Source organism: Phyllobates terribilis, unplaced genomic scaffold, assembly GCF_046119375.1.
Source record: "Phyllobates terribilis strain yellow unplaced genomic scaffold, ASM4611937v1 Scaffold_2__4_contigs__length_985480577, whole genome shotgun sequence".
NCBI classification, from domain to species: domain Eukaryota; kingdom Metazoa; phylum Chordata; class Amphibia; order Anura; family Dendrobatidae; genus Phyllobates; species Phyllobates terribilis.
In genome coordinates, this window is record NW_027362762.1 from 478167897 (window position 1) to 478192233 (window position 24337).

General features: G+C 46.1%; 1 protein-coding gene across 2 annotated transcripts in view; it reads right to left on the reverse strand.

Annotated features, from left to right (window-relative positions):
- Positions 1–3094: 3094 nt before the first annotated feature.
- The window catches only part of IFNLR1 (interferon lambda receptor 1), a 112883-nt gene continuing 91640 nt past the window's right edge, over positions 3095–24337 (reverse strand). The window contains exons 5-6 of one of the 2 annotated variants that reach the window (XM_073670586.1): positions 18791–18915; positions 3095–3902 (exon numbers count right to left, since the gene is read on the reverse strand). In XM_073670586.1, the coding sequence (XP_073526687.1) occupies positions 3243–3902; positions 18791–18915 (785 nt within the window). In that variant the 3' untranslated portion in view covers positions 3095–3242. The remainder of the gene's footprint in view (positions 3903–18790; positions 18916–24337) is intronic. The other variant, XM_073670585.1, reaches the window with a different exon arrangement.

Below are 24337 nucleotides of genomic sequence, written 5' to 3' on the forward strand. Positions count from 1 at the left end.
CAGTACGTTATACATACAGCGCTCAGCATAAGTGAGTACACCCCCCAGTATTCTCAGTACGTTATACATACAGCGCTCAGCGCGAGTACACCCCCTATATTATCAGTACATTATACATGCAGCGCTCAGCGCGAGTACACCCCCCAGTATCCTCAGTAGGTTATACATACAGCGCTCAGCATAAGTAAGTACACCCCCTGTATTCTCAGTACGTTATACATACAGCGCTCAGCGTGAGTACACCCCCCTATATTATCAGTACATTATACATACAGCGATCAGCATAAGTGAGTACACCCCTCTATATTATCAGTACATTATACATACAGCGATCAGCATAAGTGAGTACACCTCCCGGTATTCTCAGTACATTATACATACAGCGCTCAGCATAAGTGAGTACACCCCCTGTATTCTCAGTACGTTATACATACAGCGCTCAGCGTGAGTACACGCCCCTGTATTCTCAGTACGTTATACATACAGCGCTCAGCGTGAGTACACGCCCCTATATTATCAGTACATTATACATACAGCGATCAGCATAAGTGAGTACACCCCCCTGTATCCTCAGTACATTATACATACAGCGCTCAGCATAAGTGAGTACACCCCCCGGTATTCTCAGTATGTTATACATACAGTGCTCAGCGCGAGTACACCCCCCTATATTATCAGTACATTATACATGCAGCGCTCAGCGCGAGTACACCCCCCTGTATTCTCAGTACGTTATACATACAGTGCTCAGCATAAGTGAGTACACCCCTCTGTATCCTCAGTACGTTATACATACAGCGCTCAGCATAAGTGAGTACACCCCCCTGTATTCTCAGTACGTTATACATGCATCGCTCAGCATAAGCGAGTACACCCCCCTGTATTCTCAGTACGTTATACATACAGCGCTCAGCATAAGTGAGTTCACCCCCCTGTATTCTCAATACGTTATACATACAGCGCTCAGCGTAAGTGAGTACACCCCCCTGTATTCTCAGTACGTTATACATACAGCGCTCAGAGTAAGTGAGTACACCCCTCTGTATTCTCAGTACGTTATACATATAACGCTCAGCTTAAGTGAGTACACCCCCTGAATTCTCAGTACGTTATACATACAGCGCTCAGCGTGAGTACACCCCCCTATATTATCAGTACATTATACATACAGCGATCAGCATAAGTGAGTACACCCCCCTATATTATCAGTACATTATACATACAGCGATCAGCATAAGTGAGTACACCTCCCGGTATTCTCAGTACATTATACATACAGCGCTCAGCATAAGTGAGTACACCCCCCTGTATTCTCAGTACGTTATACATACAGCGCTCAGCGTGAGTACATCCCCTGTATTCTCAGTACGTTATACATACAGCGCTCAGCGTGAGTACACGCCCCTGTATCATCAGTACATTATACATACAGCGATCAGCATAAGTGAGTACACCCCCCTGTATTCTCAGTACGTTATACATACAGCGCTCAGCGTAAGTGAGTACACCCCCCTATATTATCAGTACATTATACATACAGCGATCAGCATAAGTGAGTACACCCCCCGGTATTCTCAGTACGTTATACATACAGCGCTCAGCGTGAGTACACGCCCCTGTATTCTCAGTACGTTATACATACAGCGCTCAGCGTGAGTACACCCCCCTATATTATCAGTACATTATACATACAGCGATCAGCATAAGTGAGTACACCCCCCTGTATCCTCAGTACATTATACATACAGCGCTCAGCATAAGTGAGTACACCCCCCGGTATTCTCAGTATGTTATACATACAGTGCTCAGCGCGAGTACACCCCCCTATATTATCAGTACATTATACATGCAGCGCTCAGCGCGAGTACACCCCCCTGTATTCTCAGTACGTTATACATACAGTGCTCAGCATAAGTGAGTACACCCCTCTGTATCCTCAGTACGTTATACATACAGCGCTCAGCATAAGTGAGTACACCCCCCTGTATTCTCAGTACGTTATACATGCATCGCTCAGCATAAGTGAGTACACCCCCCTGTATTCTCAGTACGTTATACATACAGCGCTCAGAGTAAGTGAGTACACCCCTCTGTATTCTCAGTACGTTATACATATAACGCTCAGCTTAAGTGAGTACACCCCCTGAATTCTCAGTACGTTATATACAGTGTTCAGCGTAAGTGAGTACACCCCCTGTATTCTCGGTACATCTTATATATGCTGGACGGGATGGGTGGCGCCTGCGCAGTGAGGCATCGGAGTCAGCACGTGTGCATACCACACTGCGGCGCCATTTTATTGAAGACACTGTTTATGCAAATTCGCAGACATCTTTAAACCAAATGGCGCAGGATAATTTAATAAAATTAAAAATGTATCAATAAAAATGCTCGCCATCCGGGCGTAGAACGGGTTCAATAGCTAGTATTGTATAGCATTTTAACACTGGACCTTCATTTATACTTTTCTTTAATACTGCATTCTTTATTGCACAGCAATAATATGAATAATTTCCATGTAATTAGGAGTTGTTTAAAGTTTAATTTCACCTTTGCATCCATTTTTGTATTACTCCAATCCATCAAAATTTTTAATAATTCAACTTTGAAAAGTCTTCTTTATATTTTGTGTTGTGTGTACAGCTACTATGCAGACCTGGATGTCTCCATGGGAACAGACTGCAAACAATCTTGTGTAGTCTGAAATACCAGTCATACTCCCTTCCACACTCCATCCAGGAGAAGAGAGTGAAGCGGCCGATGATTTGCCGCAGGGATCGCATGACGGTACCATGTCACATGGCCCCCGGGAGAGCTAGTGCCGACACCACTGGAACGGTGCTGGCAGCGGAAGGGAGTATAAGTGTTATTATTTTACTACAGGCAAACTTACTAATTGAGAAGGGGTTGTCCGAGTAGTGGACAACCCCTTTAACACACAAATCGCCAAAAGGTTACTCAGCTTATAGCCTGTTACAACGTGGGCACACAGGCCTGTATAGGAGCTGTATGGATAAAACCATAAGAGTTTTAATAAAGATAATTTGCAAACTTGACTAATTTTTGATGCGGTGAACAATATAAAAAGACCATTGTAGTTCACAAGAACAATCCACTTTTATTAAAGGTGTTTGATAATATGGTCAGACATACTACACATACACACTCACTCCTATGCACTTTATATAATCCGTGGCATTATTAGACTGTATCCATAAATAAATCGCATTGCTTCGGCATCTTCAATATCTTTTTGACGTGTAATTCCTCTGTGTATAGTCTGAAATACAGTCTTTATGCAGTTTTTCATCTTGTGAAGGATGTTTGCAATCAGACATTTTATAGTTACTAAAGTCTGTACTTAATGAATCCAAGCCATCTTCAGAGTCTGTGAAACATTGGCTACTAGATTCTCCATCTGAATTGTCCATATCATTAATATTGCCCCCTATACATAATGTCTCCATGGGAATATTTACCAAAGAATTATGGTCCAATATGGAGACATTGTCAATGTGCTCGCTGACAGACATGGATGTAGAGGATAACACCTGACCATTTCCTGAGACAGGTCTTTGAATTGTTTTGGTTTGGTCGTTAGCCATGCCAGTAACTGATCCTGATGTATTTGGGCAGGTACAACCAGATGAAGATTTATCACTGCTGGAGTTTGATGCCAAGTCTTTAGAAGAGAAGTACTCCTTACTGTCCGAACCCGAATTTTGCATAGTGGGTCGCTCCATGTACCCTTGGCCAGTTAGAGGATAAATGTTGACTCCATCATCATGTTTATTAGGAATCAGATATTTGGTTGATGCGCCTTGTTCGGTTTCAGAAATATTAAGAGAATAAAAGTCTTCTGAGTACTGTTTGTACTGCCCATATTTGCCATCTGAAAAATCCTTGAAAGAAACAAAAAAAATTCTTTAGCGTAAAATATTCTAATGAAAAAAAAAAAGAATTATATATATATATATATATATATATATATATATATATATATATATTTATTTATTACACACACACACACATATATACATTATATATATACACAAATAAATATATATATACATACATACATATACATACACATATACAAACACATATACACACACTTGTATATTAAAATCTAACAAGCTTAGAATCTCAAGCAATTTTTTTGGTTTTAGCGAGTGACAGTTATTCTTCTATAGGACTCAAATATCAAAATAGTTATTTGTGAATATGAATAGCGGTACCAGAGCGCCAATAACAGGGCAAAAATATTAAAAGGACTGATTTATTAATAAATCAGTCCTTTTAATATTTTTGCCCTGTTATTGGCGCTCTGGTACCGCTATTCATATTCACTGATTGTCCTTTTCCCCCTGTTGGGGTGCGGTAGAGCTGCCTTTAATCTATTCTTTTTTCACCTGTGGGAGCAATTTAATTAAAATTACTACCCTGGTTTTCCAAGCTGCTCTGCCTTAACCCCTCCGGAACGCTGCCGGGGGTGTTGGTGAAGCTGGGCGTCTATCTCGGCATTACATGCTACTAACCTGACCACGTGATATACCACCAAGAGATCAGGATCTGTGAACGCCGCTGGAAATAGATGACAGCCACCAACAGAGCGGAGCTTGTGGAGCTTTACACTGGGGTTGTGCAGAGGTGCACAACTTCATAAGGTTAGTAGCCATCCCCACACCCCTCTACAAATTGCAATACTGAGTCACCCATTGCGCCTTGTTCTCTCCTTTCTTTACAAAATAGTTATTTGGGCTGTAATGCAGCGGCTTGTTGCATTGCTAAAATGTCCAGGGGGTGTGTTCTGGCTGACCATGTACCTCCCCTCAGGTGACTGATCACATGACTGTGACATCATCACAGCTCCTGTGTGCACAGAAGGATATATAAATCCTGGTGGTTTTGAAACAGTTAGAGAGACCTGGTGAGGCAAGAGGCTGGATCCCTGTGCTTGGGACACCAGTAGCCTTGGAAGGCACGTGGCTTGGAGACCACGGCTGGGAAGCCTTAAACCACAGCTGTGGCAGAACAGAGCTGAGAGAAGCAGCTGAGACCCGGCAAAGGTAAAAATGGTTTTTTATATGGACATTGATGTTGTACCTTGCTGATGTCTGTATCTGAAGCCAAGCGGGCATAGCTACCACTGAGAAGGCTCTAGGATATTACGTGTATAACCTTCCTGCTAGCCACTGTGATGGACGATGTTATAAGCAGTTTATGATGTGTAATAAACTGCTGGACTTCATATTACCGTATTACTGGAAAACGTTGCATGTGTGCTTTAATTGACCCGGTGAAGTGAGTGCCCCCCCCAGCATTATCAATACCGCTACCTTACAGGGCATAACAAATACAGTACTCAAATGAAATGGCTATAGGTTTTAAGTGTTCCGAAATGAGGTGATATGCAAATAACTAAAATGCATATTCCACAAGTCAAGTGGAGTTCTTAGAATATGGTAGAAGCTACCAAGACAGAAGCATACCACAATAAGAGGCAACAAAACAGAAAATAAATAGTAGCTAATATAAGTCTATGAGAGGAAATGGTACTTACACTGGCCTGGAAATAAGTGGAGTTTAGATTCTCATTCTTTGAGGATCTCTACCACGGACCACATCAAGCCTCAAGAGTCAGTCATAGACTATATGTAAGAACCAATGAATGTTTTGTTTTTGTGCTATGAACTTTTTTCTTCATTTTGTAACCACCTTTGAATGAACATTAAACCCATTTGTTTTATTCACACAATTCTATATTGAACCTCCTTTTTATCCTCAACGTACTCTTATTTTAAAGTAAGAAAGTGTTATTTTTTCTAATAAAAAATTAGAATAAAGAAGGGAATAAAATTAGGATTTGATTTTGTAGGGCATTTTCTTGATTACATTAATCTGGTTGCAGCTCTATAGTTTGTAGTGCTTGTATGATGTATAGAGCTAATATACAGGTGTGTTTCCATCTGTGCAATGATTGAGGAGATATCCTACTTTGTGTGCAGAATTATTGGGCAAGTGAGTATTTTGAATATATCAGCATTTTTATGCAGATTTTCCAACTCCAAGCCGTATAAACTTGAATGCTTATTGGATGAAGCAGATCAGGTGATGTGTATTTATTTAATGAGGGAGGGTGAGGCCTAAGGATATCAACGCCCTTTATTCAGGTGTACAGAATTAGGCAGCTTGTTTTTCTCAGACAAATTTGGTAAAAGATTTAACAGACTCTGAAAAGTCAAAAATGAAAAAGTCCTACAGAGGGATGCAGCATTCTTAAAATTTCTAAATATTACTGCGTGATTAGAGAACCATCAAAAGTTTTGTTGGAAACAGTCCACAAGGTCACAAAATACGTGTTAAGAATAAAAGATGCACATTAGCTACCAAACATATGAGAAGCATCAAAGTGACAAGGAACTAATTACCCTCCTTCCCTGTCATATTCCAGAACTACAGCCTCCCTGAAGTGCCCAGAAGTATAAGGTGTTCAGTAGTGTTGAGCATTCCGATACTGAAATATCGGGTATCGGCCGATATTCGCGGTATCGGAATTCCGATACTTAATTCCGATACTTTTGCAATATCGTATACCGGAATCGGAAGTTCCCATAATGCAATGAGTCATTTTCATTTTATTCAGCCAATGAGGATCCTAAGAAGTGTGGGCACATCCTGTTAGGCATGTAGGCATCTTAACTAATGGCATGGCTGTGATTGGCTGCTGAAATGATGTCATGATGCACTATAAAAGCCGCCGCCGCCATTTTGAGCTCACTCTGCTGTGAATTCAGTTAGGGATAGGAAGCTGTTGTTCTGAGGGACAGTTTTAGCTACCTATTTGGTCTATTCTGCTTTACCCAAGCTACTTTATAAATCGCTGTGCCTTGCAGCGCTAGTGCACAGTTCTCTGCTGTTCACCGCTTTCTGCAAGGTCTCTGTGTGTGAGTGCAGCTCACCCTGTAGTGTGTGCTTCAACCACATCTGGTTGTAGTGCACTCAGTGTGTGTCACTGCCTCATACATTGTCCTTTTTTGCCAATTCATAATTTTTCCTGATTTCTCCTATTGGTGTGGTGGTTCCATCCGTATTCAGCTAAATTGGTTCCAAACACACTATATAGGAGTAGTTAGAGGAGCCTTTCTGCAGCATTGGGCCCTGCAGCGCCAGCCAGATTAGTATTAGCCTATTTTTTGCAGCCTCATCTATTGCATTGTAGGTTACCTTCCTACATTGTAATAGCTACAAAAAGTTTGTGATACTATCGTTATTACATCTTTAGGCACATCCAGTGTCTTTTTGTGACAAAAAAAACCCTAAATAAAGTTCACCAAACACTCCACTTTACAGTTGTGTAGGCCACATTAGCTCATATTAAAGTCTAGTCCACACTTTATAAAATTAGTGTTTCTTATACCTGTTAGCAGCTGTTCAGGAATAAGCACACTAAGCCCTTAGTACTTTTCTGCCTATCTTTATCAGTCTACCAAGATGAAGAAGGCAGGGAGTAAGGCATGTGGTCGTGGGCGTGGAGTTTCTGCAGGGAGAGGACGTGAGGATTCTGTGCCTGCAGGGAGAGGACGTGGGGATTCTGTGCCTGCTGCGGGCACCAGTGACTCAGCATCCCCCAGTTTTACCAGGGAACAGTCCTTTATGCGCAGCTTTGTAGGAGCTAGCCGTACCCCACTGCTGCGCGAGGACCAAATTGAAGCCGTTGTCGGATGGATGGCAGCTAACGCATCGACTTCAATTAGTTCCAGATCCTCTCAGGTCCTGAGCACTGAAGAGCACCCGTCTGTCTCTTCACCACCTGCCAAATTGCCCAGGCAGTCAGAGAGCCCTGGACAGGAGCCATCTCTACTTCTGTTCTCTGAATCTCTTGGCTTGGAAAGAGGGGGCCAGCCAAGCAGAATTCGAGAATTTGAAGAAGAGGTAGTATGCAGTGATGCGCAACCGTTTTGTCTCTCTGAATCTGAAGAGGCGGGTGGGCCAGTGCCTATGGTCAGCAACACACCTCAGTACGCATCTGATGATGAGACTCAGGTGCCACTTTCTGGTGCGTACTGTGCTGTCGAGACTACCCAGGAGAAGCAGTTGTTTGAAGAGGGTGGTGTAGATGATGAGGTCCTTGACCCATCATGGCGTGAGGGACAGGAAAGTGGTGGGAGCAGCTCTGAGGAAGAGATTCCCCGAACGGCCCAAAAAGGAGGGAGAGGGAGGGGGCAGACTTGGTTGCCTGTAGCCTCCACTTCGGCACCCATTAGGAGCATGGCTCTTCCAAAATCCAAAGCGGGCGCTCCCAAGACTTGCAGTGCCTGGTCCTTTTTTGACACAGTTGCAGATGACATTTGCTTTGTCAAATGCAAGCTGTGTAATCAGAAGGTGAAAAGAGGGAAAAGTGTCAGCAACCTCAATACCACAAATATCTGGAAACATGTGCGGACCAAGCACGTGGTGGAGTTACAAAAACACACTGAAGACCTATGCCAACCTACAGCGCCACCTACCACCTCTTCAGCTCGTGTTGTAGCCTCTTCCTCCAGCTCACACACAGCTGGTTCGGCTTCCTCACAGGATCGCCATGGAAGAATCTCTGGCACTGTTGTACAGAGACACAGTGTAATTCCACCCACAGCACCACTTTCCCAGTCATCCTCACACTCCCAGGCCAGTCTACAGCCATCGTTAGCACAGGCATGGGAGAAAAGGCGCCCATACTCGGCAAACCACCTCCGAGCACAGGCTCTGAATGCTGGCATTGCTAAACTACTGGCCCTTGAAATGCTATCATTCAGGCTGGTGGAGACTGACACATTCCGTAACTTTATGGCATTGGCAGTCCCACAATACAACGTGCCCAGCCGCTTTTATTTCAGCAGGCAAGCCGTCCCTGCCCTGCAACATCATGTGGAGGAAAAAATTAAACATGCGCTACAAAACGCCGTCAGTAGCAAGGTCCACCTGACCACCGATGCGTGGACCAGTAAGCATGGACAGGGACGATACCTTTCCCTCACTGCCCATTGGGTAAATGTTGTGGAGCTGGGTACAAATCTTGAGAGTGGCGCTGTACGTGTTCTGCCAACTCCAAGGATTGCAGGAATCCAGTCTGTACACATTGACTCCTCCTCATACTCCAGTTCCTCTGAATCAGCGCTGCAGGAGCCGTCACGGTCTACCTCCACATCGACCCGTGAACGGTTACCTGTTATGATGACCAATATGAGCACAGCCGTGGCCAAAAGTCAACAGGCCGTATTAAAATTAATTTCTTTGGGGAATCGAAGCCACACAGCGCAGGAGCTCTGGAATGCCATCAAGCAGCAGAGCGACGTGTGGTTTGTGCCAGCGAATCTCCAGCAAGGCATGGTAGTGTGTGACAATGGCCGAAATCTGGTGGCAGCTCTGGGCCTAGGCAACCTCACTCACATCCCATGTCTGGCACATGTGCTCAACTTGGTCGTGCAGAGTTTTTTGAGGGACTATCCGGATCTTGATGCACTGCTTCACAAGGTCCGCATAGAGTGCGCTCACTTGCGGCGTTCCAGCAATGCAAGATCACGCATTGCAGCTCTGCAGCGCCGATTACGTCTTCCGGAACATCGCATCATATGTGACCTACCCACCAGGTGGAATTCAAAGTTACATATGTTGGAGAGGTTGTGTGAGCAGCAGGCAGCAGTAATGGAGTACCAGCTGCAGCAGGCGCAAACAAGTCGCAGTGCGCGCCGTTCACACTTCACCACCACTGAGTGGGCCAATATGAAGGACATTTGCCACGTTTTGCGTGCCTTCGATTATTCCACGCGGATGGCGAGTGCAGATGATGCACTAGTCAGCATGACTATCCCCCTTGTCTGCCTGCTTGAAAAAACACTGCAAGCACTAAGGGACGAGGTTTTGGAAGAGGTGGAGGATGAGGAGTCACAAATGCCATCTGCTTCTCTACAGTCTGCGCAACGTGGTTCCTCACAAAGGCCTAGGCAGGGGACACTTTGTGAGGAGGATGAGGAGGAGTCAATGGATGAGGAAGACATCTGTCCAGAGGAGGGAGGTACACAATGCTCTAGTAGTCAGTATCTAGAGCGAGGGTGGGGTGATGCAGAGCAGGCAGAGATCACGCCTCAAGCAGGGGACAGCGTTTCTTGGCCAGTTGGCAGTCTGCAGCACATGGTTGATTTCATGCTGCAGTGCCTGAGAAACGACCGCCGCATCGCCCACATTCTCAACACGGCTGATTATTGGGTGTCCACCCTCCTAGATCCTCGCTACCGGGACAACTTACAAAGCCTCATAACACCGTTGAACCGGGAGCGTAAAATGCGGGAGTACCAAGACGCACTGGTGCATTCCATCATGTTCTCCATTCCAACCAAGAGCAGTGCTGCTAGTGCTTTACAAAGCAGCTCAGTGCGTCGAGGCAGTGGAGGAAGCTCTGCACAAAGAGGGAGCAGAAGCAGCGCCTCAGCACAAGGCAAGACCAGTATGGCCGAAATGTGGCAAAGTTTTGTGTCCCCGCCGCCACAAATGTCTACACCATCACAGACGGCTCCAGTCAGCAGGAGGCAATGTTTCCGTCAGATGGTGACAGACTACATGTCTTGCCCTCTTAGTGTACTCCCAGACGGCTCTTCTCCCTTCAAGTTTTGGGTCTGTAAGCTGGATACATGGCCAGAGCTTAGTCAGTATGCATTGGAGGTGCTAGCTTGCCCTGCTGCTAGTGTATTATCGGAACGCGTCTTTAGTGCCGCAGGTGGTGTACTAACAGACGGTCGCATGCGACTATCCTCCGATAATGTTGACCGGCTTACTTTTCTCAAAATGAACAAGGCCTGGATCTCTCATGAATTTGCTAGTCCTCTTCCAGAATAAATAATTGGTTGGCAACAGTATCCAGGTCTCCTGTTCTGTTCATGTTTCTACCACCTGAACTGTAATCCCTGAGCTCCAACACCGCCAGTTGGCGCTCGGAAGTGCCGTCTGCACAGTCAACACTTGCTGCCGTGTTATTGGTGTTCAGTAACGTCAGCTGTTCCCCTGCTGTGCGGACGGCAATTTCTCCTGCTCTGTCCACATTCTCACTACTACAGATTTTAAAGTTGCTCCAATTCCACCTCTGGCTCCTCTGTTTTCAGTATTATCCCTGAGCTCCAACACCGCCAGTTGGCGCTCGGAAGTGCCGTCTGCACAGTCAACACTTGCTGCCGTGTTATTGGGGTTCAGTAACGTCAGCTGTTCCCCTGCTGTGCGGACGGCAATTTCTCCTGCTCTGTCCACATTCTCACTACTACAGATTTTAAAGTTGCTCCAATTACACCTCTGGCTCCTCTGTTTTCAGTATTATCCCTGAGCTCCAACACCGCCAGTTGGCGCTCAGAAGTGCCGTCTGCACAGTCAACACTTGCTGCCGTGTTATTGGGGTTCAGTAACGTTAGCTGTTCCCCTGCTGTGCGGATGGCAATTTCTCCTGCTTTGTCCACATCCACTGTACTACGGATTTAAAACCTCCTCCAAATACACCTCTGGCTCCTCCGTTTTTAGTATTTACCCTGGGCTCCAATACCGCTAGTTGCTGCTCAGAAGTGCCGTCTGCACAGTCAACGCTTGCTCCAGTGTTATTGGGGTTCAGTAACGTCAGCTGATCCCCAGCTGTGTGTCCGGCAAATTCTCCTGCTTTGTCCACATCCACTGTACTACGGATTTAAAACCTCCTCCAAATACACCTCTGGCTCCTCCGTTTTTAGTATTTACCCTGGGCTCCAATACCGCTAGTTGCTGCTCAGAAGTGCCGTCTGCACAGTCAACGCTTGCTCCAGTGTTATTGGGGTTCAGTAACGTCAGCTGATCCCCAGCTGTGTGTCCGGCAAATTCTCCTGCTTTGTCCACATCCACTGTACTACGGATTTAAAACTTGCTCCAATTATACCTCTGGCTTCACTCTGTTTTTAGTATTTACCCTGGGTTCCAGCACCGCCAGCTGGTTCTCAGTAGTTCCATTTGCTCTTGTACCTTCTACTACCCATCCGGGTTCCAGTACCGTCAGCTGGTTCTCGGCAGTGCCTTTGGATTAGGTGCCTCCTTCTCGGTATCCAAGTTCCACCAACGTCTGCTGGTCCTTGGTAGTGCTTTCTGGCACAGGTACCTCCTGCTTAGTAACCGAGTTCCAGTACCGTCAGCTGGTCTTCGGCAGTTCCATTGGCTCTTGTACCTTCTGCTACCCATCCGGGTTCCAGTACCGTCAGCTGGTCCTCGGTAGTTCCTCAGCTTTCTTGTACCTTCTGCTACATTTCCAAGTTCAAGCTTTTTGAAATGGTTCTTGGTAATCACTCTAGATCTCCCTGACAAGGACCCTGAAGACGAGGACCCTGAAGACCAACCCTAAGAAGACGAGGACCCCGAAGACGACGACCCTGAAGACGAGGACCCTGAAGACGAGGACCCTGAAGACGAGGACCCTGAAGACGAGGACCCTGAAGACGAGGACCCTGAAGACGAGGACCCTGAAGACCACCCCGAAGACGAGGACCCTGAAGACCACCCCGAAGAAGACGAGGACCCCGAAGACGAGGACCCCGAAGACGAGGACCCCGAAGACGAGGACCCAGAAGACGAGGACCCAGAAGACGAGGACCCAGAAGACGAGGACCCAGAAGACGAGGACCCAGAAGACGAGGACCCAGAAGACCAACCCGAAGAAGACGAGGACCCCGAAGATGAGGACCCCCGAAGACGACGAACCTGAAGACCACCCCGAAGAAGACCAAGAAGATGACCCTGAAGAAGTTGACCAAGAGGACAAAGAAGAGAAGACAAGCACCAAGATACAGAAGAACAAGAGACAGAAAACCAAGAAGCAGAAATACAAGAAGCTGCAGAACAAAAAGCGGAAGAACATTAAGCATAAGACTAAAAATCAGAGCAAAAGATAATATCTAAATTATAAGCAGAAGATGACTAAGCAGTGTATGGGGGTGAGTCCGTTCCTCCTCGTGGTGCCCCTGGAAAAGACCTGCTGCTGCAGGCCAAACTGAACGCGGACAAAAGCCTGTTGTAAATCTTTTGTGACGGGCAGAACGAAAGGTGTAATGTCCAACCTTTTATAGATAACAACTACAGGAATGCCTGCCACAAATAAGAATATGATGAAGAAGAAGAAGATGAAGATGATGAAGAAGTAGAATATGAAGAATGTAAAAAAAAAGAATAATACGAAGAAGGTGAAGAAGAAGAAGATGAAGAAGGTGAAGAAGAAGTGGATGAAAAAGATGCTGAAGATGATGAAGGAGAAAGTGTGGGAGAAGTAAAAAAGAAGGTGAAGAGCATGGAAGTAGTGAAACAAATATCTGACAAAATATAAAAATACTTAACATAGTCAATATTTCCGTAACTCAGAACGTCTTAAAAAAAAAAATTAATTCCTGCTATTCCATTTGATTGGGCTAAACCTCTATGCCTTTATTGCCTCCCCCACCTCCCCCAATACATTCTACATTATTCTTAGTTGTTTTCCTTCATGTAGAATTAACCTACAAGGAAAGAAAGGGTTTATTTTCATTCCGATATTTCTGTTCCATTGACTTGCATTGGTTTCCGGTATCGGAATCGGCGATATCCGATACTTTTTCGGTATCGGTCCGATCCAATCCGATCCGATATTTCCCCGATATCGGAAGGTATCGCTCAACACTAGTGTTCAGTGATCAGAGACATGGCCAAGGTAAGGAAGGCAGAAACCCAACCATCACTGAACAAAACACAGATGTTGAAAGTCAAGACTGGACAAAGAAATGGCTAACCAAGAAGTAGAGTACTTCAATGCATGTGATGGGGCATTGTCCTGCATAACAGATGCAAACTTTTTCCTGTACCACTGCTTGAAGAAAGCGTGTTCTAAAAACTGGCTGTAGGTGTGGGAGTTTATTTTGAATCAATTGTCAACCTTAAAATGTATGTCTAGCTATTTTTTAATAATACCAACATATAGCAGTTGTACCCTTCCACCTTGGTGTGGTTTGAGCCGAGGTGGAAGTTTGTGCTCATTACTGATCCAGCCACAGGTCAATCAAGTGTCACTCATCTCATCAGTCCATAAAACCTTTGAAAAAAATCAGTCTTCAGGCATTTCTTGGCCCAGTATTGACGTTTGAACTTAGGTGTCTTGTTCAGCGGTGGTTGGATTTCAGCTTTCCTTACCTTGGCCATGTTTCTGAGCACCGAACACTTTGTACTTCTGGGGGAAGTTGCGGTTCTGGAATAAAATAGCATGGGAGGATAATAGGTTCCTGATTGCTTCACGTTTGATTCTGAGCAAATATTTGGCTGTTAATGTTTGTCTTTTTCTCAACATGTTTTATGTGACCCTGTTGACTAATTCCTACAAAACTTTTGATGGTTCTGTGATCATGTCCCAATAACTTATACATTTCAAGAATGCTGCATCCTCTGTAAGACTTGTAGCAATCTTTGACTCTTCAGAATCAGGTGACGACACAGCATTTATTCTTAATTAGGTCAGACGTATTTTTCAGTAGGTCATAGACCATTGTTCATATGAGCCTGAACGTTGACTCTTGATTTGATGCTTAGCCTTGGGATACTCTGCGTCCCGCAGAGTAAATGAACAAATAAGGTTTTCTAAAATGTTGATTACCCATTGTATCAGTCCATTGAGCGTGTTGACCTGCAAACATTGACAAACAATGCAGATTGATTGAACACGCGAACAATGAGAGTTCCTTCCTTCCCCCTGACCTGTGTATGATGGCCTGAAGGACAGATGTGGGTATAAAAAGGGACTTTTATCCTTCTGCAAAGAGACAGTGTCAGTAGCCAAAACATCATGCCTCCAACCGGAGGAATACTGATTTGAGACACTCTACAGGACGCCAGCTTAAGGAACCACGGCCCCAGCTGGAGGAATACAGATCTGCTCCATTAACCATCACTAAACCCATGGAGATGTATGGAAAGCCACTTTGGGACCATCCAGTCATCTGGCCCCATCGAATCGGTTGGAGAGGCCAGGTTGGGACAATCAGGTCACCTGGCCACGTACCTCAATGGACTGTCAGCCTCTTAAGCTTGTTGTTACCTCCTCTCTGTAGATGTCTGCCAAAAGCAGGGTGCCAATGGTGGGGGTAATTGGCCCTAGAAGCCCCGAAGTCGCATCTGCTCCATCCCAGCGAGTTAGCGGAAACATGAGACTCTGTAATTTGCACCATCTTGTGCATTTGTTGGGACTGTTCTATATGTCTGTTGCTGGTTTAATAGGGTATTGCCACAGTGTTGTACCCTAAGTAGTATTATGCGCACGGAGAAGGAGTGCGGGTGTTCCGTGGGTTGAGCCCTGTCCATGCGGTCTTTCTAAAGACAGTCGAGCCAGCGGACGAGAGCACCTGTAGTAGAGGCAAGAGAGCCTTTAAGACAATTCTTACAGGATGCTTCAAAGATGGGATGAGATTGCCATCTGCTGGTCAGGCACACAAGCGGAACCAAGATGTGCAAGGGAAGTTGAAGGGGGAGCAGATTTAGATGCTGGACCCAGTCAGGTGACTTCCAGGAAAGAGTTCCTGGGTATAGGAGGCCAGCGCGCCAAGCCTGAGGTGGTTTTGATGCCTAGCAGCAGAGAGGAGCAGACGTGCTCCCTACGTGCTGAGAAGCCCCGAGTGGCAGGCCTAAGCCAGAGGCCTGCGAGGTGCCACAGCCGGACCCCGGTGGATGAGCTCCGGATCCCTCACAGATGTGCCCTCGAGTGCTGTGCCTACTGTGGAGAGTCAGAACCTGCTTGCGGTGCTGAGTGAGTTCGCGGAACCCAACGTCACCAGCCTACAGACGAGGTCTGGACCCCCTTATCCACAGCTTGAGAGACTGCCTCCAACAACCAGGAAGAGAGGAGTTGGGAGACTGCTGCGCCAGGAAAGTCACGCCAGTGAAAGCAGATGAGCTGCATACGTTAACAGAGCCGTCACTTCTACTGTTCAATCACGGTATAGGGGCCAGTTGGGTTTAGGTACTCAGGTTGGGAGGGGAATGGTTGAGGTGGAAGAAGCTAAACATGATTTAATTGACTTTGCCAAGACAAGACTTTCGGTTTAGCGGGAATAACCGGTGACCCCCGCTAGGGCCATATACAGAGTTAAAGAACTGACGTGGTGATTCCCATGATGTGGTGCACCCTTGAGAGACTTCACATTTTATTAATATTTCAAATTACCGTTCATTACCCCTGTTGCCATTCCCTTGTTTAGAATACCTGTTATATCTATATATAAACTGTTTATATTCATCTGACTGTCCTCGCCTTGTGTCTCTGTGTTGCATTTCGGCACATGCATTACACACCCACTGACCCCCATGTCTCCACAAGGTAAATCCCTTTTTGGTCCATTTTGCCTAAGGAAAACAAGCCGCTTTGTAATTCTGCACACCGTGTATTTAGTGATAGGGCACATACAAATTAAAATTGTGGCCCAAGTAAAGTACTCCAGTTTTCTTCCACTCTCCAAACGATGTACTCTATATCAGCTTCCTATTATATTTTCTCATACTCACTTCGGTGTTTGACATAGGGAACTTAGGATCGTTTATAGGCACAACACGAGATTTTAATGTCTATGGGTAGTTTAAAGTTTTTTTCTGGACTTCATGCCCTTTTTTAATGTGAGGCCACAATCACACATTCAGTATCTGAACGCAGTATTTGTAATTCAAAACCAGGAGTGGGATAATCAGAAAAGTATAATAGAAACAAGTCACCACTTCTGTATTTATCACCCACTCCAGGTTTTGGCTGTATGTATGTGTGGCGCCCATGCGGGTTCAGTCGCCACAGAGGTACTGCATCTCACCCAGAGATGTGGTACCCCACTCTCAGGTAAGGATGGAGTACTGCCCGGGACCCACCCACTTGCATCCATTACACTCCACTTCAGAGGGAAGGGTGAGATTGCTTCTAAGGGAGAGCACAGTCCCTGGTCCCTAGCTGGAGGGTGGAACCAAGTAGTGGGTGGAGGAAGACGTACAGGGGAGCACTTCAGTAGGAGTATAAAAAGGGGAACCATCTTGGGAGAGGAGGTCCAGTCAGAGTGTTCAGTCGAGGAGAAAGAGTGGGAGCAGGAGCTCTGCTCAGAGGAGAGAGGAGAGGAGCGGGCCTAAGTTGAGAGGCCCTGGAGGACTGGCAGGACGAGGAAGGGAGCAGAGGAAGGCTCCAGGAGTCAGGGGATCCAACAGCGAGTGAGGAAGCCACCCGTGCGCCCAAATCTACCGAAGTGTTGAGGGATCAGGCCGCAAAGGGAACCGGCCCCTAACTAGTGGAGAACAACTACAATGCTCAGCTAGAAACCGGAGGCTTCTGTACTTTCAGGGTGCAGTTGCTCACAGCCGCAACTATATCGCCAAAAAGGTAGCCATATAGGATTCAGGGGACTGCAGGTTGCCCGCCAAGATCCGAGGTTACCGGCTTGGGAAACTGGTTGCGAGGCGCAGGTCAGGAGGGTGAGAGCCAGCGCAGGAAGACGACCGAAGAAGGAACACAGAATGGGGTCCCGTTATGTACTCCTGAAACACCTGGGAGTTTGCTGAACCCCTGCCTTGGTAAACACAGGACGACATGGGAGGTTACCCTGATCCTGGTAACCTGGAGTGCAACAACTGTGAGTAAACCTTGAAGACTGCACCCCTGTGTCCTAGAATTATTATCTGCGCCATCCCCTGCACAGCAACATCTACCTCATTAATCATCACAGCACCGCCCTGGAGCTTAGCTCTACCTGTGGAGAGCTGAACCAACTCTGCTGCATCACCAACAGCTCCAGAAAATCTGCACCGCAGCGGCGGCTCCATATAGCCGCATACCACAGGTGGCGTCAGGAACATTAAACTATAAAAACTATAATCCCTTTCAATAATCCCCTTTTATTGACCGCCTGGGTCACGGACCGGGTCACCGCCACTGTGACATCCCCCAGCATAGGCCGGCCCGGCACCGGGTACCCCACGGCCCAGGGGGTGATTCATATGGTTGTTGCATACTCCAGCATTTTTATTAGATCAGTGATTTATAAATTCATGTGATTAGAGGGCTGGCACTGCGACAATGCAAATTAAATAAACCATTCTACTACCACTGTGAGGTCTTGGCTGACATTTCACTTTGCAGGGATTTGGGCAAAGGACAAAGATCCTGAGACTTGTAGTTTTGAAACTGCAAGTCCTGTCTTGCACTAGTGGATTAGTGGGTCCAATCTAACAATGAGGTGCAGTCAGTAAGACACATTTTTTATTCTCTAATGTGAAATTGTGTGTACATGCGTTTATAGCATGTCTGAGCTTTTTTCTTTTTGGGGAAGATGGCGTCACTACTAGACTTACTGGGCTACTTGCTACAGTGTTAAAATCACTGTTTTTAATCACAACTACAACAATAAGCCCTGTAAAATTACACAATGCTGGAATCAGGGTCTCTCCCCCTATAATATGCTGATCTCCGATTAGATGGAAAAATCCTGGTGACAGATTCCCTTTAAATCTCTCTCTCTCTATATGATATATGCTATATAACTTAAATCAGCAGTAATTTTTAAATTGTTTAGGAAAAAAGCTAAAGAAAACTTGAGTGCTGAAAGACGCTCTCGATACTAATCATATAAAATTATCTTTAATATCTGTGCTTAATAAATAACACCATTAAAAAATCCCAGTAAAACAATTACACATGCTTGAAAAGTGGATACAGCTTTAGTAGCTATTATTTTCGATTGAAAATATTGCACTGAACGTGTGTACTTACCAATGCTTTAGGGATCTTGGATTTTTCTGTTATATTATGCCAGATTAGAAAAGATATAAAACCAATTACAGCAAAGATTGTTAAAATGGGTAACCCAGCAAAATATGCTGAGTGATAGCTTTCATCTAAAAAGAAAATACAATATTTTATGAAATGGAAAACATCAAAACAACAAGGATATAAAGAGAATATGCAGTTTACAGGGATTGCCCCACAAGTAACTCTTAATTTACTGTCATGTCAAACATAACACGTTACATATTAGTGCCATCTGATGTTTGATTCCTTTTTGATTATGTCCCTTTAATGTGTCTAGGGTCACACCTGCTCAGTAGCTGGTCAGACCGCTTGGATCCTTGGGTGGCGGAATAATTCCTGTATAGGCCAGCCAATAAGAATAAAGACACAAAGTGGATTCTTCCCACTTCCGGTGGATACACAATCCACATTTCGAGAGAGAATCAAAAGAACACTGGGAGCATCATAAAAGTATGCAAAAGTAATATCCAGACAGACAAGTATTATTATACAATTATGCTCTTTGAAAGATTAGTACATTTTTCACAATTTATTAAACTTTAATATTTGTGAGGCAACCCCTTTAAGTGTATAAAAACCTATAGAGTACAAATAAGAGTTATGGGATGCAAATATATCTCCATTCAACAGCGCTCATGCTGTTCCTGTTGTGCAGACAGCCGATTGATCCATCCCATCCATCCTTCTATCTATTATATCTCTCCATCAATCCATCTGTGAGGGGGGGGGGGGGACTAGAGATTATTATTATTGCCATGGCTGATGCTTTGCGCATTACTGCTATTCCCTGTAACAGTAATTTAGTACAGGAGGTCGTGCTGGGACTATGCATGATGCCATGGGAGGAGCAGGAGGGATTTACGTGACGTTATAGGGGCTGTGCTCACTGCTGGCTTGCAGCCCAGAACAAGAAGTGATGGGAAATCTAGTCAGAAGGGAGCAGTGGATTCTGAAGAGGAAGTGATGACTGACAGCAAAATTGATGCCAAGGGGCAGGAAGTTAGGTAGAAAAGCATAACACTTGGCAGATAATATATATAGGGACCTTTAAGGGCATTATCCTTAGGCACTTATGGCAAAACTAGTAACTTGGTTCAAGGTAGTGGACAATTTCTTCAATGACCAAGCACCATTTTTGAAATCTGACCTAAGTCACTATATGGTTATAACTAACGCTTCAACACATCCCAATGATTCTGAGACTGTTTTTCTGTGACACACTGTACTTCATTTAGCAGTAAATTTAGGTCAATATGTTTTGAGTGGCTTTTTTTAAATGAAAATATCTGAAATTGACAAATTGACAATATTCTAACTTTAAATATTTTTTAAACCCTTAATTAGTGATGAGCGAGCATGCTCGCTACTGCTCGCCCGAGCATCTCACTACTCGAGATGCTCGGCGCTCGCCGAGTAATTTTGGGTTGCTCGGGCGGGAACTCGGGTCCCCTCCCTGCATGTTTGGCACGCTTTAGAGAGCTAATGAATATGCAGGGATTGCCTGCCATGCACTGTAATGCCGTAGCCATGTTGGTTGTGCGCATTACAGTGATTGGCTGGCTGCACAGCATCATCGGGTCTATATCAGACCTGGCGCCGCCATGCTCGTCACAGTCACTCCGGATCAGACAGTGTAGGGAGAGCTGCTGCTGCGTTAGGGAGAGATTTGATTGTGTATTAGGTAGTGTAGGGAGAAAATCCGTACATTACACATATCCATCTTAAACAGTTCTTCTGAGGACTAATCCATCTGCAGAAATATCAGACAGGCAGGGTGTCTAGGCAGGCAGGGTATATAGCAGACTGCAGTGCATATAGCACAAGAGGCTCCATTCCAATTCTGCTGCTGTTAGATATTTCTATACAAAAGCCCAGGTCTCAGGGGCCAGGAATACATTTCTTTGGATCTTCATCCTCATTATTTGCTTAAAAAGCAATCCAGAGAACACCATTTTTTTCTGCGCCATTTGCTTGTTGGCACTGCAGAATACAGCCAGGTCCTTTCCATATTAGAACGCTAGAAATCCAGCTATTTAAAACTGTTTTCTCCGTCCAACGGATCACATATACGTTATCAGAAAATACTGCCATTTCTGGCCTCCCTTAAAAATTTCCTTTAGTGTGTCAGTGAAGCAATTCACGCAGTTTGTTGTTCAAACTACTTACCTACAGGCCAGGTATTTAAAAATCTGTTTTCTCCATCACACAGATCACCTATAAGTTCGCTCCAAACTCAGTCATTTGTAGTGAGCATGGAAGATACGGTCCTCCATTTAAAATGGGTAAGGCACGTGGCAAGGGACGGGGAACTGGATGTGATGGTAATGGTGCATGCAGAGGCCGAGGACAAGCCAAAATTGTTCCACAACAAACACCCATATCTTCTCGCCTGACCTTCCTGTCACAATTTCTAGGGGACTCCAGCACATCACTATTGAACCCAGAGCAGTGTCAAAAGGTTGTTGGTTGGATAGCGGATAATGCTTCCAGTTAATCCCACCACCACCCTGTCTTCCACACGGTCAAGTCTCCGTAGCCGTGAGTCTGGACCGCATATTCCTCACCCTGATCCTCCTTCCTCCTACCATGCAGAGTACCCAGAGACACCTGATCCCACTTTGGACACTCCGAAGAGCTGTTCACTTTTCCATTTATAGATTCGGGCCTCTCACCCGGTCCACTTGAAGCGGGACAAGAGGAGATCGCGTGTAGCGATGCCCAAATATTTGAGCAGCCACTGTCACACGAAGGTGACGGTGGGAAAGTGTCACAAGAGGTGGACGATGATGAGACACAATTGCCAGAAAGTCAGGAGGAGGACCAGGGTGTGGAAGTGGAAGACGAGGTGGTGGATGATATAGTAACTGACCCAACCTGGCAGGAGGACATGCAGAGTGAGGACAGTAGCACACAGGGGGAGGGAGGTAGAGAACCCCAACAGGCAGGTAGAAGCAGTGTGGTGGCCAAAGACAGAAGGCAGGCAACAGTTCCCCGTAACACCAACACGAAGGAAGTTGCCAGTACAACTGTTAGGTCTTCCCGGGTCTGGTTGTTTTTTAAAGACTCTGCCGATAACCCCAAAAAGGCCATTTGCACCACCTGCCAGGCCATCAGCAGCAGGGGTGGCAAAATGACCAGCCTGACCACCACCAGCATGATCAGGCACATGGCAACAAAGCACCTGACCTTGTGTGCCGAACCCCAGGGTCCAGGAACAGTGTCTGCGGGTGGCACCATTGCTTCTTCCGCTGTTGTGCATGCAAGCCAATCCCCTGTCCATGGTGCATGCAAAGTTCCTCGTGCCCTGCACCTTTCGTTGCACACTCTCAAGTAGCAGTATCAGGAAGCACGTCCATGTCCTTGTCCCAGTGCAGCGTTCAGTTGTCCATACCCCAGTCCTTGGAATGCAAGTGCAAATATGGAGCCAACGCCCCACAGGCCACACTACTAAATTCTCACATTTCACGACGGCTTGCGATCGAAATGTTGCCTTTTAGGCTCGCGGAGACTGAAGCATTCCGTAACCTGATGGCGGCGGCCGTCCCTCGGTACTCCATCCCCAGCTGCCACTATTTCTCCCGGTGTGCCGTCCCCGCATTACACAAGCACGTGTCCCACAACATTAGCCGTGCTCTCCACAACGCAGTTACCGGGAAAGTCCACCTAACCACGGACACGTGGACAAGTGCTTGTGGGCAGGGACGCTACATCTCATTGACGGCACACTGGGTTAACATAGTGAAAGCCCCAGTCGGACCTTGGGATGGAACACGTCCTCCCGACGCCAATGATTAGGTCAATCAGGGTTGCCCCTACAGTCTACAGCTCCTGCACCTCATCCTCCTCAGCCTCCTCCTCCTCTTCAGCCGCCATCTCCGAAATGACCACATCAGTCACAATCTGGAAGCACTGCAGCACTGCCTCGGCCAAGCGGCAACAGGCTGTATGTGCTGAAGCTAATATGCTTAGGTGACAAACTGCACAATGCTGAAGAGTTGTGGACAGCTCTGAAAGAGCAGGCAGATCTGTGGCTCACACCGCTGAACCTACAGCCAGGCATGGTCGTGTGTGACAATGCCTGGCAAGCTCACACACGTACCATGCCTGGCCCATGTGCTTAACCTCGTGGTTCAGCGGTTTTCAAATCCTACCCGGAGCTGCCGGATCTGCTTGTTAAAGTACGCCGCTTGTGTGCCCATTTTAGAAAGTCAGCTACAGCTTCCGTCGCCCTTGCAGTGTTTCAGCAGCGTTTGCAGCTTCCAGATCACAGACTGGTGTGTGATGTCCCCACACATTGGAACACTACACTGCAGATGTTGGGAAGGATTTATGAGCAGAAGAGGGCAGTTGTTGAGTACCAGCATCAACAAGGCCGTCGGTATTCAGTTCAGACTCCACACATAAGACCTTAGGAGTGGACATGGATGTCAGACATATGTACTATCCTCCAAAACTTTGAGGACTCCACCAAGATGGTGAGCGGTGATGACGCCATAATTAGCGTCACCATCCCGCTTCTCTGTCTTCTGAAACTCTCTCTGCTCACAATCAAAGAGGATGCATTGCAGGTGGAGCACGATGAGATGGAGCAAGGAACCATACAGGGTGATTACACACAGCCACGCCTCATCTCATTCCAACGTGTATTGGGTGACAATGAGGAAGAGGAGGAGGAGGAGGAGGAGGAAGGACAGGAGCTAGTTTCATGCACTATAGATGGTACTACCTGCACAGCTGTCATACCGTCTGTTCAGCGTGGATGGCCAGAGGACAGAGAGGAGGAGGAGTACAGCATGGTCAGTCATCCTCTTGGTGAGAACAGGTAAGTCTTGCCTGTTAGTAGTCTGGCACGCATGGCTGAGTTTATGCTATGCTGCCTTTCCCATGACCCTCGCGTTCTCAAAATTTCAGGTGACAGTCATTACTGGTTGATGACACTTCTAGACCCACGCTACAAGGAGAACTTTATATCTCTTATTCCTGAAGCGGACAGGTCTACAAAATGGGGCTGTACCAGAAGGCCCTTGTTGCGGAACTATTAAAAAAATTCCCATCTGAAAACGCTGGCAGCAGATGGCACACTTCGTTGGACAACCAATGAGTACAGGTGAGAGAGAGACCACTTCAATCCAGCAGAGGCAGGGGAACACAGTCAAAATTCTGGGACAGTTTTCTCAGACCCTCCCGTCACACATGTCCTGATGCGGGGGGTACTCTCACAATGAGTGCAAAGTTTAGGAAGATGCTGAGGGAGTACCTTGTCGACTGTACCAACGTCCTCCGTGATTCCTCTGTACCTTATAATTATTGGGTATCCAAGCTGGAAACGTGGAATGAACTGGCTCTCTATGCCTTGGAGGTCCTGGCCTGCCCTGCCGCCAGCGTTTTATCAGAGCGGGTTTTTAGTGCCGCTGGTGGAATTATAACAGATAAGCGCATCCGCCTGTCAACTGAAAATGCTGACAGGCTGACTCTTATAAAAATGAACAAGGGCTGGATTGGGCCAGA